The 14,408-nt window shown below is 38.0% G+C and overlaps 3 protein-coding genes and 1 pseudogene across 3 annotated transcripts; all 4 read left to right on the forward strand.

The window, feature by feature from the left end:
- Positions 1–2,026: 2,026 nt before the first annotated feature.
- LOC116926924 lies at positions 2,027–4,365 on the forward strand. Its single transcript, XM_045171240.1, has 9 exons — positions 2,027–2,146; positions 2,206–2,476; positions 2,541–2,657; positions 2,721–2,819; positions 2,882–2,989; positions 3,048–3,222; positions 3,274–3,329; positions 3,393–4,222; positions 4,290–4,365. The coding sequence occupies exons 2-9, from the start codon at positions 2,408–2,410 to the stop codon at positions 4,363–4,365; spliced, it is 1,530 nt and encodes a 509-aa protein (XP_045027175.1). The 5' UTR covers positions 2,027–2,146; positions 2,206–2,407.
- A 10-nt stretch (positions 4,366–4,375) lies between these two features.
- On the forward strand, positions 4,376–5,961 carry LOC123470687 (annotated as a pseudogene).
- Positions 5,962–6,030: 69 nt separating this feature from the next.
- Positions 6,031–8,738, forward strand: LOC123470688. Its single transcript, XM_045171241.1, has 5 exons — positions 6,031–6,046; positions 6,303–6,795; positions 6,860–6,974; positions 8,304–8,469; positions 8,529–8,738. The coding sequence occupies exons 1-4, from the start codon at positions 6,031–6,033 to the stop codon at positions 8,466–8,468; spliced, it is 789 nt and encodes a 262-aa protein (XP_045027176.1). The 3' UTR covers position 8,469; positions 8,529–8,738.
- A 2,545-nt stretch (positions 8,739–11,283) lies between these two features.
- Positions 11,284–13,886, forward strand: LOC123470689. Its single transcript, XM_045171242.1, has 2 exons — positions 11,284–11,304; positions 13,103–13,886. The coding sequence occupies exons 1-2, from the start codon at positions 11,284–11,286 to the stop codon at positions 13,625–13,627; spliced, it is 546 nt and encodes a 181-aa protein (XP_045027177.1). The 3' UTR covers positions 13,628–13,886.
- The last annotated feature ends 522 nt before the right edge of the window (positions 13,887–14,408 follow it).

Consider the following 14,408-nt stretch of genomic DNA (forward strand, 5'->3'; position numbering starts at 1 on the left):
TATATGTTATAGTAATGTTACAAATAAACAAATGAAGAGTAATAACCTTCGCTTTCATCAACAGATTTTTGTTTAAAAGACTGATTGCACACAATGATCCAATTCCCCCATCGATAAATCTCTTGTAGGCCTCAAGGCCCTTGTAAGCCTTTAAATCTTCATGCGTGTATGGAGACTTGGAACATAGCGGGCCCCGGTATATCGTGTACGCGTACCGTGTACCGTGTACTGGTATATCGTGGAAAACCATCGTGGGATGGCTTGCTCCGCCCCCAAAGGGTAGGAGCCTAAGAACGTTTTCCACGAAGTACGCCTAGCAGACGACTGTCGTTGGATGGTATATCGTGTACTGGCAGCGTGTACTTAAATATAGTATTTGTAAATAGTAATATTTTAATATGCTTTTATTGTACTATGTTTTATTGTGAATACATAAACCCTATGGAAGTAAATTTGTTTTTAATCATGAAATATATATAATAAAAATCAACGGGCTTCTTTATTGCTGATTAATAGATGTCACGTTTATCCCTAGACAACAAGTGAAATATCCAGAGGCATATTGGAAGAGAGCAAGTGCTCCCTAGGGACCACCGAGCGTGGGAAGGTTTCCTTGCTCTAGGGAAGGACAACAGCCAATATCCATTAGTTCGTAATTGAGTTAATTGGCGAGCACATGTTCTTTTCTGCGACTGTTTTTAAATTGTGTTTATTACGTGTTTTCAACCATGTCGTGCCTTAGGGATGGAATCATCAGGGACCTTTCGCTATTTTCAGATATTTCAGTGAAAACTTACTGCGTGGATTCCGAAAAAAGAAGGAAATTTTTTTCCCAAAACCAGGTAACAACGAAAAAATAGGGTGTATTGTTTATTTATAGATATGTTTGTACTGTTGATTTTTGTTATAATTGTCATACAACATAATATCAATATATATGTTGTACACAGAAACTCTATATAAAACTTATGTACAGAGTTTATGTACAGAGTTCTGTACATAATTTGTCGATTATGGTGAAATAGGTAATCCTGTATATCGTAAAAGTATAGGTAATTATATACAGCTTTCTTTTGTTAATTATCTTTTTTTATAATAGGTGCAAAATTCATCATAAAGTGGGGTCTTGATAAATATAAAAATGACTGGAGAATGGATGGTTACTCATGGTGCCAGGAATCTGGGAAAAAAACATTTGCGTGGATGGCGTTAAAATTTTCAAATATTATTTTAAATTGCGAGTTGAGCGGGGAGAAACCCAACTGGCTTTTTCAACGAAATTTTCAAAGCATGCGTACGAGCATCCGGATTATCCCAACCAAATTCTCCTTATCTACGCAGGCGATGATTCTGTTATCAATCCGAAATACTGGTCTACCCCTATCTCGTACCATTTATATCTCGTACCATCTATCTCGTACCGGTACGAGATCATCGGTACGAGATTGGAGCTTCTAAGCGACGAGATCATCGGCTCTTGACAGAAGATATATTAAAAAATTTGTTCGTCGTAGAAGAGCCACTACTCTAACCAACCGCCCGGCATTGCTCCAAGCCGCTTAATGAAATCTGAGGGAAACTGGGCCGCCTTATATACGGTCGCAGGGGGTGAGCGCTGCGCCACCAAGCGGGGTTCGTCCCCTTTGGGTACGAGATTGTCGGTACGAGATTGCTTGTACGAGATTGTCGGTACCAGAGACTTAAGTAAGAACGATTTAATAAATAAATATATCAGGTTTAGCTCTACGTCCCCTCTTGTAAAAATTAATATTGCTTATTGTTTACTTTCTTGTTAAAATTTAATTTCCCGAAGTGATTTAGGGCGAGGCATTTTCCATTTTGGGTCGGAGGAAACCATAGCCTACTACAATCACGGCCACTCAACGGGCTATCTCGCCTGCGCCAGGGTGCCCCGCCTTTTCAGGTCACGTGCTGGATTCTGATTGCTGCCCCACCTAAAGTTACGCACCCTGTATCTTCGGTTTCCAAAGGGTCGATTCCATTTTCCGCATGTTTTTTCCACTATATTTTTTTCCTATTTTTTTCAAATCGTAACGTGGATTTTTGTTCGTCCATGCTTTTGGTGTTTTTGGTCCATGCTTTTCGCAGTCCCTAGTGCTCATGCTAGTGCTTCAAGAAATTTCAGGTGCCATACACTTTTGTTTTATTAATTATTAATTGTTACTGATTGATATTGATTAAAAGGATAATGAAAGTAAAGTGTTGTGTTGCACATTGTCCCAGCAAAAGTTATGGGCCCGTAATGTGTAACGTTTCTTGGCACAAATTCCCATGTTTGTGAACAATGGATTAGAGAATTTTCCAATAACTCAAAAACTGAATTAAAGGATGTTGTAGTAAAACACTTACGAATATGTAGTCTACATTCAAAAAAGAAGAATTAAAAATGAGTGGCACGGGAAGACATTATTTATTAGGAAATGCTGTTCCTACAATTTTTCAATCATATGAAAAGGTATAACGTACCTCAGGGTTGTTATATTTCAACGCAATCTCCTAATGTTTATTTTCCTGTACAGAGTGTTGGCAGTAATCCTCCACACAGAATACCTTTTCAAGAGTTAAATAGCAATGTAGCACCAGGGAAAAATATTGATAGCATTGAAACTATTGATGATCGATCAGGTTTAAACTGGGTAAGTCTAACTTTAAAACATGTTCTATTATCTCAACTAATTCTATCCCGTTTGAAAAGAAAGACAGATGCAGATGAGTGTCATATAACATCAACTCCTCGGCCAGTGAGTCAGAATACAAAACACGAAACAAGTGTTGAACCAGAATCATCTCTGCATACAGTATGTTTACAACATAAAAGTGTTTTTAAGTATCACGAGTAATTCAATTTTGTTTCAAACAGAACAATGAGACTGAGAACTCCCAAACCAGACCTACTCATGTGTTCGAAAATCAAGTTATACAAAGTAAAACAAATAGTAACCATGAATCATGGGCTGTAGCCGATGCTGTAGGTTCCCTACTTCTAAGTATTTTAAAATTACAATACTCATCCTATTCTGTTGTAGACAACAGATGCTGATCAGGTTCATACAAGTAGTGAGTCGCATTTTCATACATCACAACGTCAAAGCAAGAAATCAAGCGAAGCCAATCTCATTCGAAAACTCAGAAATACAGTTTCTGAACTACAAAAAAAAATTCAAAAGTTGGAAAAACTAGTGGCTCTTAAACTATTACAATGTGATAAAAGAATGGCAGTGGCTATTAATTCAGTAGTTGCTGTATTTTAAGATGAGGAAGACAAGCAATGCGAGTTTAATGCCAAAGCATCATTCTTGCTCCATCAAGTATTATGTTTTTGTAATTTTTATATAATATCAAAAACTAAAAACACGCTTACATTGTTATAGGTACTGAACTATACTAAAGAGACACGTTGTGTCAGGTACGACCAATGGACTATCAAATATTGTATAGCAATTCAAGGGCGAAGCCCTACTATTTATGATTTTCTTCGGCATCAAAATTTGCTAACACTTCCAGCCTTGAATGCTCTCTACAGCTACACTGGACGAACAAATGGAAGCGTAGGAATAACGTCTGTAAACTTGGAGCGGCTTAAGGTATTATTTAAAACTTTGTCCAAGAGTCATGAAAGAAGTATCAGCTTAGAAGTGGACGAAATGGCTTGTAAGTCATTACTTCTTTGGATCCAATCCCGTCAACAATTCGTCGGGGAAGTTGATTTTGGAGGTGTTGATGTTTTTGCACCAAAAATGGACGATGAGGGACTAGATATTTCGTACGGATGTGAAGATGCAGTCATTGATGAAGATGTTGAAAATGTTGTTGACGCTGATGGTGGTAAAATCTCGAAGAATGCTGCATTTATGAAAAATGAGTCAAGCAACACAAGTAATGGACCTCCGGTGCTAGCAAACAGTTTGATTAATTTTGTCATGACAGGTTTGACAACAAAATTTACTTCTATAGTTGGAACCTGGCCAGTTGCAAGGCTTACTGGTCGACAATTATTTTTTCTCACAATTCACGTCATCCGTACGCTTGAAGATATTGGGTTTACAGTAGAACGTGTAGTCGGTGATAATGCCAAAATCAACGTTGCTCTTTTCAAACTTCTCAGAAAGCAAGAAGATGAAGAACCCTTTCTAGTCACTCATCCCATTGATTCTGCGAGAAAGCTATTTGTGAACAACAGTTGCGCGCCGAAGAGCAAGAGGTAACAATAATGGATAATTTATGGTGTAGTTGGGATTGTACGTGTAATCATTTGCACTTATTTTTAGGTCCACCGTAAGCTTACCGACAAAGGATGGTACATTAAAAGCTGTATCCGTACCATCGGAATTATCACAAATTTAAATCATGAATTTGTGCTCCGAAGCCGATTGAAAACGAGAAGCTACCAAATCAAGACGGATCAGCAGCTAACACTTTTGACGATGGCGACCCTGGCGATGCTTTTAACGCGGACATCATCCTCGGTCATTTGGGCAAAATGGGATGGTTTCAAATCAAGTATCTTTTTGCATCGGATATGGCCTGCTCTTTCCAACGTCGTGTATCCTTATTTACGTCTTTGTGGGAGGCGTGCCTGCTTACAGGTAACATTTTAAATTCAAAGAATGTAAATAACAAATGAAATGGGAAATGCCTTGTAGCACATATTTCTGCTGTTCTTTTTTATCCTTGGAATAATGCGTGCTCATTTTATGCGCGGAAAGGTGTTTTGTTGATGGTTGCGATGATCCAATTGATCCAGAGTACAAAGCCGATTGGCTAAACGGAACTGCCCTCAACAGTCTTCTGGCAACTCCTCGTGCATGGCGCTGTAACTAACAGGATTTTGATACCATACCGAATGCTACCACCCCGGAGTGTGCATATAAAAATTACACGGTCAACGCCACTTGCCACAACTGGATTTTCGACAAGTCTGTTTTTACAAGAACAATCGTTACTGACGTAAGATACAGTTGCCCATTTAAATATCCATACATTCTACAAGTTAATTTAGTTTAAATATTTTTTGCCCAGTACCTTCTCGTGTGCGATGAATCATGGAAGATTACCTTTGGTTCGTTCATCACAATGCTGGGAGTTTTGCTGGATGCTTTTTTCCTCGGGCCTTTGCCGGATTTGTAAGTGCGCAGTTCCACGGAGGAACATCACGTAGTTTGGACATTTATTCCTCAATTGTGAATCATTTCTAGAATAGGACGACGCACGTCAGTTGTTGTACTGGGGACGTGGATGGCGGCCTTTGGCATAGGTTCGTGTTTCGCTCCTAATTTTGACGCGTTTGCAGGACTTCGATTTCTTACTGGTATGGGAGGTGTTGCTGTTTTACAAGCCCTCATTATTTGGGGTAAGCCAATAAAGAATTTGAGTGTCTAAGAAAACATTTTCATGTAATATTTATGTTTTTGAAGGATTGGAAGCACAGGCTCCAGTAATGCGAATCAAATTTATTTGTCTCATCTATTGCTTTCAATCCATTGGAAATCTTATTAGTGGATTACTGGCATATTTTATCCGTGATTGGATAATATTGCAGCTCTGCCTTTTTGTGCCGATGGGGACAATGGTAGTTACATATTTGTAAGTTTCATTCACGTTTTGTTACCCTAATTATTTATAGCTCCAGTGGTTTGACGATTTTCTTGATTAGTATTTTGCCTGAATCGACTCGCTGGCTAACAGTTAAGAAGAAATATCCTGAAGCCAAGAAAATCTATGAAAATGCAGCCAAATTAAACAAGAAAACCATTCCTGCTTACTTACTGGTCATTTCTAAGAAAGTTACTGTTGACTTTCCGGTGGCTGTACATGACATGTCGGTAGATGATAGTTGAAGCCTCTCAGAATTCTCTTCGAGTAAACAAGCGCCATGGGATTGTTACAAGGGTTGCGTCTGGAATGACCAAGGGTTGCGTCTGGAATGACCTTGGCTTGCTTTGCTTTGATGTCTTATATAAGAAGACAAAATTGAGAACTACGACAGTTGTGTTTCATCTTTTGCCAAGAATGGAGTGTCTCGTGTGTAAGATAGCGTTTAAAAAGGCAGATTAGAAAATTAAGTGCAATCAGTGCGAGAAATCGGTTCACCGACGCTGTTTTACATGTAAGTTCAGTCTTTGCTCTTAACTGTTTTGTATTCTACTTATTACTGAAAGATTTGAAAAGTATGAGATTGCAAGAGACTATTTTCTACGTCATTATTTCTTGTTTGCTGAAAACTTGTTTGTGAAATTGATGTCTTCCTATGATTTTTACTGATTTTTTTTAATTTACTTCAGCGATTGACAAGGATTGCTACAAGATCGCAAAGCGGGACAATTTGTTTACATGTTTTTCTTGTGAACTGGAGAGTATTCCCTCAGCCGCCGTTGAAGCTAATTCGATTCCGCTCCAGCAATCACGACCTAAACGGAACAGAAAACCGAACCCTCGTTACGACCAAAGTTCTCCGAAAAGGCGAAATGCAGCAGTTATTCCTTTCTCCGATTCAGTTATCGCTTCAACTTCTTCAACTACAAACATAATTGTCAACGAAACATTTACTATTCATAGCTCCTCTAACCACTCAGTCGTCCTTGAAGAAGTTGTCCCTCCAATGCCGTCAATAAATATGGGCTTTCCAGATATTCCACAGGAATTACTTGACATGGCCGTTGCCAATATGTCTCTGAATGACTCTGCAATTAATCCTTTTGATTTTTCTTTTAGATTAGACACTTCACTTCACCCGCCAAGCCCAGTTAGACCAGAAGATAATTCCACAGCTAGCAGGTATACAATTAAAAAATGTTTATTGCAAACGAAGTAACTAATAATATTTTGTCTTATCACTTAGATCATCCTTTGAATCAGAGAATGGAGATACTGTTCATTCGCCTCGTCACGTTACTCCGGTCCCCATCAGAGAGAAAAGCCTGATTTACGAGGAGCCAATCACACCAGCAATCCGGGTGAAACACTTTTATATTGAATTTGGGGCTTCGATAAGGGGAAAGGATCAGTTGTTGGATGGAATAGGTAATCTATATGGGAGAAAAAGCGAGAAACCCACTAAAAGTGGAGTAGTCACTTGGCTATGTACGAGGCGTGGTTTAAAAGGTGAGCAATCCTGTGCAGCGTTTGTAAAGCAAAAGGGAGAAGAATTTAAGGAAGGTGAAAAGGGTCATAGTCACCTTCCCGATCCCTCTCTGATTTTGAAAGTTCCCTTAGTAAAAAAAGTTAAAGAAATTGCACTCTCCAAAAAATTTGAATCTGCTAAAGCTATTGCTGAAGAAGCACTTGTCCCAGCTGCTATGCAGCATCCAGATTTAGATCTACCGCACCCAGATAATTTAGCTAAGGCTGGCAATTACATCAGAAAAAAGAACAGGCCTCTACATCCAACCACCCTCCAATTTGAATTGCAACACCATGCTCTGCCGAAGGATTTTTTTGTTGGTGACATCACTGTAGGGGATAGACGGCACATTTTGTTCGCCAGTAAAGAGCAGTTAAGGGATTTGCAAAATATGCGTAGATGGTATGTTGACGGGACTTTTCATGTGGCTAAACTTCCATTTAGCCAGTTGTTCACCATCCATGGGTTTGTCACGAAGAATGGAGAGTCAAAACAGATTCCATTGCTCTATGTGTTGATATCCTGTCGCGAGCTAAGCGATTATGTCGCGGTCCTTGAAAAATTAAAATCTCTTTTTGATCCCGAGTACGAACCTTGCTTAGAAGAAGTGGTCTTGGATTTCGAAACAGCGACCAAAAGAGCAATTGAAGATGTTTTCCCTGATACGAAGATTTTTGGTTGCAATTTTTATTGGACGCAAAGTGTGTATCGTAATCTAAAAAGACTTGGATTTTCAGTAGCTTACAGGACAGATTCAAAAATCAAAGAGTTAGTGCGGGAAACATTAGCTTTGCCATTCGTTCCATATCAAGAAATTCAAGGTTGTTAAAAAAAACTGAAGGATCGATCAGTCCAATTAGTTGATGATTTGATTGCATTAAACGAAGAAAGAACCGACGATAATCTTCCACCATTACCTATTACAGATCTGAGAACGTTCTTTGACTATGTCGAGAAACAGTGGATTACGAGTCGTGTTTGGTCTCCAGATACTTGGAGCGTCTTTTTTCAAGAAGTGCGGACGAATAATGATGCCGAAGGGTGGCATTACCGGATAAACATGCATGCTCCTAAGAAGGGCGATTTGAACCAATATCATCTAATTGAACTTCTCTATAAAGAAACTCAGATGAATTTGATTAATAAAAGATTGTTGTTACAGGGTAAAGACGTCAGGAGTCAGAACAAAGTGTATATGAGGACCAACGAGAGGATTAAAGATATTTGGGAGAAATATCAACACACCAAGGAATATACCGTAGATGACCTTCTGAAGTACTGCTCCAAGACTTATCGCATGCCCTGTGAATATGACCAATCTGATTAAGGTAATTTACAAAGTTGATAAAGTCTAAACATCCATTTAAATAATCATTTATTTTATTAGAAGGCTTTCTTCGTCATCTGCAGCACTGGAAGAATCTCGTCTTTACTTGTTAGATGAGTTCAACTGCTTTTCTTGAAAACGAATTGAGAATCTATACAATCGTCAGTCAAGTCGTATAAATGTTCCAATAGTGTATTTTGATTTTTAAATTCAGTTGCTTCTTGCCAAAATACAGATATAACTACAATAAAGCAAGTTTTTTTTTCAGAACTATTGTTTCTAATAAAACTAAATCGTTCTTACTTAAGTATCTCGTACCGGCAATCTCGTACTGACAATCTCGTACCCAAAGGGAACGAACCCCGCTTGGTGGCGCAGCGCTCACCCCCTGCGACCGTATATAAGGCGGCCCAGTTTCCCTCAAATTTCATTAAGCGGCTTGGAGCAATGCCGGGCGGTTGGTTAGAGTAGTGGCTCTTCTACGACGAAGAAATTTTTTAAAATATCTTCTGTCAAGAGCCGATGATCTCGTACCAACTGCTTAGAAGCTCCAATCTCGTACCGATGATCTCGTACCGGTACGAGATATATGGTACGAGAATAAAGTAGTACGAGATCGGAGAACCGAAATACTAGCATGGGAATACCAGGAAACTGGAGAAGACAGAGAAGGCATTCTACCGAACGGCAGCCTCAGTCCTAATAATCGAAAAAGAACGTCCTAAAGATCCTCCAGCGCAAATTCACGGTGACTTAATTGAGTCTGCGGGAAGCCACATAAAAATTCAAGCAGTGTGTTGGGAATATAATCGCCCAACAGACGACGACAACCCGATCCGGCCGCCGGACGACTGCACCCGCGCATTTGCGTGACTATTGTCTCAGGGGCCCCCGATAGATGGCCCCAAACCCCCATTGTTTCCCCTCCTTTAATTGTTACACCCCCACTAAGTGACTGTAAATCTATCAGTGTAAAACGAATAGACGGTTGGAACAGACACAGTTCTTAGTGTCAATTTAATTACTCAACCTAAACTGTAAGTACGGTACGACACGCCGCCAAAAGTATTTACAAAGTTTACACAGTGGATGCGTCTCGAGACCTAGAACAAGTCAGAAATGCTCAAAGATTAGCAAGAGAAAAAAACCGTATAAGCCACGACGCCCAGTTTAACGCATACGAAGTTGGCATCGATACAAATTTTCTTCGGAAACTTGAGTATCTTCCTTCTGTCAACATGGCTTGTATGGACTTCGGTGAGTTATATATGTGTCGGCTGCCGTTGGACGCACCTGATTAAATTTCTGGGAAATAGCCAACTCCAGTTTCGGTGGCAAACGATGTCTAGTTAGTTTCACCTTCAGCATGGAGCAAATGGCATCTAAGCAGATAAATATGATTAAAATACAACCCTTAAATAATATAAAAAAAACTCTTACCTTGTATTTGAACGTACTGCTCACGCGGAATAGGAATTTTCAAGTCTTTTCCATGCGTAGCTTTCGTACCACTTTTTTGTGGAGACGGAAATATTGCCGGGAATACAGCGTCCCAATAAGATTCAGGACATACTTTCGCTCATCCACGGTACTCAATTTTGTAAGGTTTTCCTTTTTTATTGGAAACGCGTCCTACAACGATTTTTGTCTTGGTTACAATAGAAAAATAATAGGACTGCTGCGAACTTACCTTTAGAGCATGAAAAGCGTCCTCGTCCTCCTCCTCATCCTCGTCTTCCCCTCTTCCTCGTCGCCACTTTCTTCAGTCGATGAATTATTAGTTTGTTCGTCGACATGGCGGGAGCTCGTCAATGGAGCTGGAGACGATCGGGAAGCCGATTTTTTTTAAAATACAAAATAGAGCTATTTAATTAATAAGTGTTTAACTTACCTCGTCAGAGGCTGCCTTTTGTGCCACTAAGGCTTCTTCCAGAAGCTTAACCTTGTCCTTTAAGCCTCGCTTACACTAGAGGGTTTTTTAAGCTTTTAAGCTTTTAATTTTAAGAAGTTAAGGTATTATTATAAGATATTATATATGTAATGCTATTTATTATAAGATATTATTTAAGTATATTATATTATTAAAAGATTAAGGAACTAAAAGCTTAAGAAAAACCTCTAGTGTAAGTGAGGCTTTAGGGTACAGTTCTCCTCTGCAAGGTTCTCCGCAGTCATTTTCCATTCCTAAATAGGGGTTAACAAATTTAAAAAATTTATGTATTTAACAAATGAAAAAGAATGCACAATTTCCTGAGTCGTGCCAGCAGCAATTATTTGTTCATCAGTGGCTGCTCGGACAGCAACATTTGTCTCACCCACTTCAGCCTGCGACTCATCTATGATGAGAGGCTGGGGGGACATAGACTGATCCTCTTCCATGAAAGCTGACAAAGGGTCATTGCTTACCGGATCCATAGCCTAATCCAAATACAATTAATTAATTAATTTTATATGACTTATGATTAGGATTAACTAACCTTTGAACTTGTACACACTGTTGACAGAGGCGTATTAGTGGCTTTGCATTTTCTCTTTGGCCTGGAAGACATTGTACTTAAAACTACCAAATTAGGATGTGTTAGAAAAATAATATAGAAATAACTTATATACACATCTATCAAATTACCTTGTATATGAAGTCACTAAACAATTCACCACACGTGTCAAGTTTGAATTTTGATTCTTTGGGCCTGTTGTCTGCTGTGTATATATACGTATAGTGGTACACGATCGCTTTCCACGATATACCGTGGTAATCGACCCATTCCACGATAATAGGCTCCTCCCCTTTGGGGGCGGAGCAAGCCATTTTACGATGGTTTTCCACGATATACCGGTACACGGTACACGGTACGCGTACACGATATACCGCGGCCCGAACATAGCAGGTAATTTACCAAATCAAGATTGGTTAACAGTGGCATTTTTTCTGCGATGCTTAGTCCATTGTACCAATACTCTTCGTGAATTGTATAGGGGCAATCACAACCTACTATTAATAGTTTTGCTGCATACCTACGTTTATCTTCCTGATTAAATGTCGAAACATAAAGAGACAAGTAAAATAATTCTATAATTTGACCGTCTAGTAACAGAAGAGTCTTGATCAGATAATGGCTACAGAATTTCTATTTCAAATAGTACTGTGTAATCCATGACAGCCCTTAAGAAAAGATTTTTTTTTAAATACAAGAAATGTGATCTGGAAACAGAAATTGCTACACATACTAACCAAGATACGTAGCAATTAACTGACACAAAAAAAAATTAAAAAAAATAAAACACTGATTCGCAAAATCTTTTTTGTATTGGGAAATAACCCTTTCAGCCAATACAGACAACGCAAAACATGACATAAACAACCAGAGAAAATGGCGGACATTGAAACAATTGACACGCGAAACCGTGATGGGAATTGCCTCTGTAGGAAATTTTTTTCATTTTGTAACATTGTTATTTGTTCTATCTGTATTAAATATTATTAATTTAGTAAATAATTTTAATATTGTATATGAACTAAAATAATAAGACTTGCCAAATTAGTTTCAGTTTCCTCATATAGAGTTTTATACCGTACACTCTCATTCTGTAATCAGATGAATACATATAAATATATTTTCATGCAACTATAGTAATATATTACCTTATATTCTTCCTTGTACTCATTAGATTCGTTTAATTCATTTTGTAACTGAATTATTTTATCTACAAGGGTAGTTTTCAATTCAGTCATTAACGGGTTTTTTTGGACCGATGTCATTTTTGAATTTTTAAATGTACTCTTACTATACTTTTCACATATGACTGAAATATAAATAGCAGAAGTAATTGAAATCAGCATTGTCATTTTTGTAAATAATGTATAAAATAAATAGTAATATATATAAGAAGGATTTTCTACTCCGTGGGACTGCCATCTAGCGATTTACAGGCATGGAGGAAAACTACACACCCGCAAGAGGCTCTCCCATCGGGTGGGAAAAACATAATGATTAAAACGCCCTGGAATTTGGTTGTTAGACTTTATGGTGTGTAGTTTGATTTTTTAATACGGATAACTTTTATTGATAAATATTTTATTTTTACTGTACTTAATAAACCTAACCAAATTTCCTGTCTTCTTCGCTTCGCTTAGTTTCCTTATTATAATTATAAATTTAGTATTTTAAGTTTAAGTTAAGTCAAGTTAGTAAAGTAAAATTATTAAGTAAACTATATATACTTTCATTCACTGTACTTTACTCATTTATTATATTACTATACTATGATATACTTTACTTTACCAACCCAAATCCTTATTTTTCTCGATTTATTCGGGCTTCGTCCCCTTTAGTATCTTTTCTAGTAAAATTATAAGTTAAGTTTATTAAGTTTAAGTTAACATAGGTTAGTTAAATAAATTTATTATGTATAATTTATAGAAAATCATTCACTGTACTTTACTAATTTATTTAATTACTTTATTATACTATACTTTACTTTACCCACTCAAATCCTCTATTTTCCTCGCTTTGCTCGGGCTTCGTCCCGTTTAGTTTCTTCAGTAGTATAATTATAAGTTAAGTTAATTAAGATTAAGTTTAGTTTAGTTAGTTAAGTTAAAATATTAAGTATACTTTGGTCGGTTAAAATAGACTGTAACCGGAGATTGTCTAGAAATCGCTATACAAAAGCCAGTTGATGCTTTCGAACAAGCCTTGACATGGTCAGACTACAAGAAGGCTAACACTATTAAATACTATGTTGTGATTACACCTAATGGTTTGTTCATGTACTGTTCAGCTGGATATGGTGGGAGAGCAACGGACGAAATGATCGTCTCCCACTGCGGCTTCTTGGACTTGTTAAAGCGAGGCATGGTCATTATGCTTGATAGAGGTTTCAAAAAAGTACAAAGTATGGTGTTGGAAAAAGGATGTGAAGTAGTTCGTCCACCCAGTGTGAGTGAAGGCAAGCAACTGTCTAAAGAACAGGTTCTTAGTGGTCGCAAAATTGCTGGCGTCAGAATTCAAGTAGAGCGAGCGATCCGTCGCATCCGCGAGTTCAAGTTCCTTGCACCACACACATGCATTCATAATTCATTGGTTTCGTGTGCGAACGATGCTATTTTTCTAGTCTGTGGATTGATTAACATGCAGAGTTGCTTAACTAGATGCTAATTACTTTATCAATGCTTTACTTGTATTCAGCAATCTCTCATCTGTTTGTGTTTTTATCTGCTTATGAATAACCGTCCGTAACGCTTTTTACTTTATGCTAACAATCTGTAAAAATTATTTTTTCCTTATCGTGGTCTTATCTGTTTTTAATTTCCTCGGTATGGTTTTTGTTGCGTACGCAGACAATATAGAATTCAACATGAACAACAAGTCATTCCAGTACAAATTTTCCAATAGTATTTGTCCAATATTGTTCAGCTTTAACCATAACGGCTCTTATGTAGTTCTCATCATAGTCTACTGGCAAAATTTTCATTTTTCTGTTGTTCTCGAATTCTGGGCTTGCAACACAAAAAAAAACTTTTCTTCCTTCCAGATAGATGCATTAGCAGCTAAACTTGGGCCTTGCAATGTGGTTTTATTTTTCCTAAAATATAAAATTGATATAAGTACTTACAGTCATTGCAAGTGTTGATTCTATTTACCTGACGAATCAATGAAATTGAAATAGCTCTTATAGTTAGTTGGACACTTGATCTCAACAGTAAAGTTTTCATTGATTCCGTCAGGTGAGGCGCCGAAAATAGGGTGTTCCGGACGAGTAATCAATCCGCAGCGTTCAAATGTCATTTTTTGCTTTTTGATACGATCTGTAGGACTTGGGACTCTAAACGGGTACCTCTGGCCATAGCTGACGTTTCTCTTAATTTCGCCCCATGAAGTATGTCGACGAGTGACCCATCTACAGTGTTGCAGTGAGCGACTGCATACAAGTTTGACG

Source organism: Daphnia magna, linkage group LG3 (assembly GCF_020631705.1).
Source record: "Daphnia magna isolate NIES linkage group LG3, ASM2063170v1.1, whole genome shotgun sequence".
Taxonomy (NCBI): Eukaryota; Metazoa; Arthropoda; class Branchiopoda; order Diplostraca; family Daphniidae; genus Daphnia; species Daphnia magna.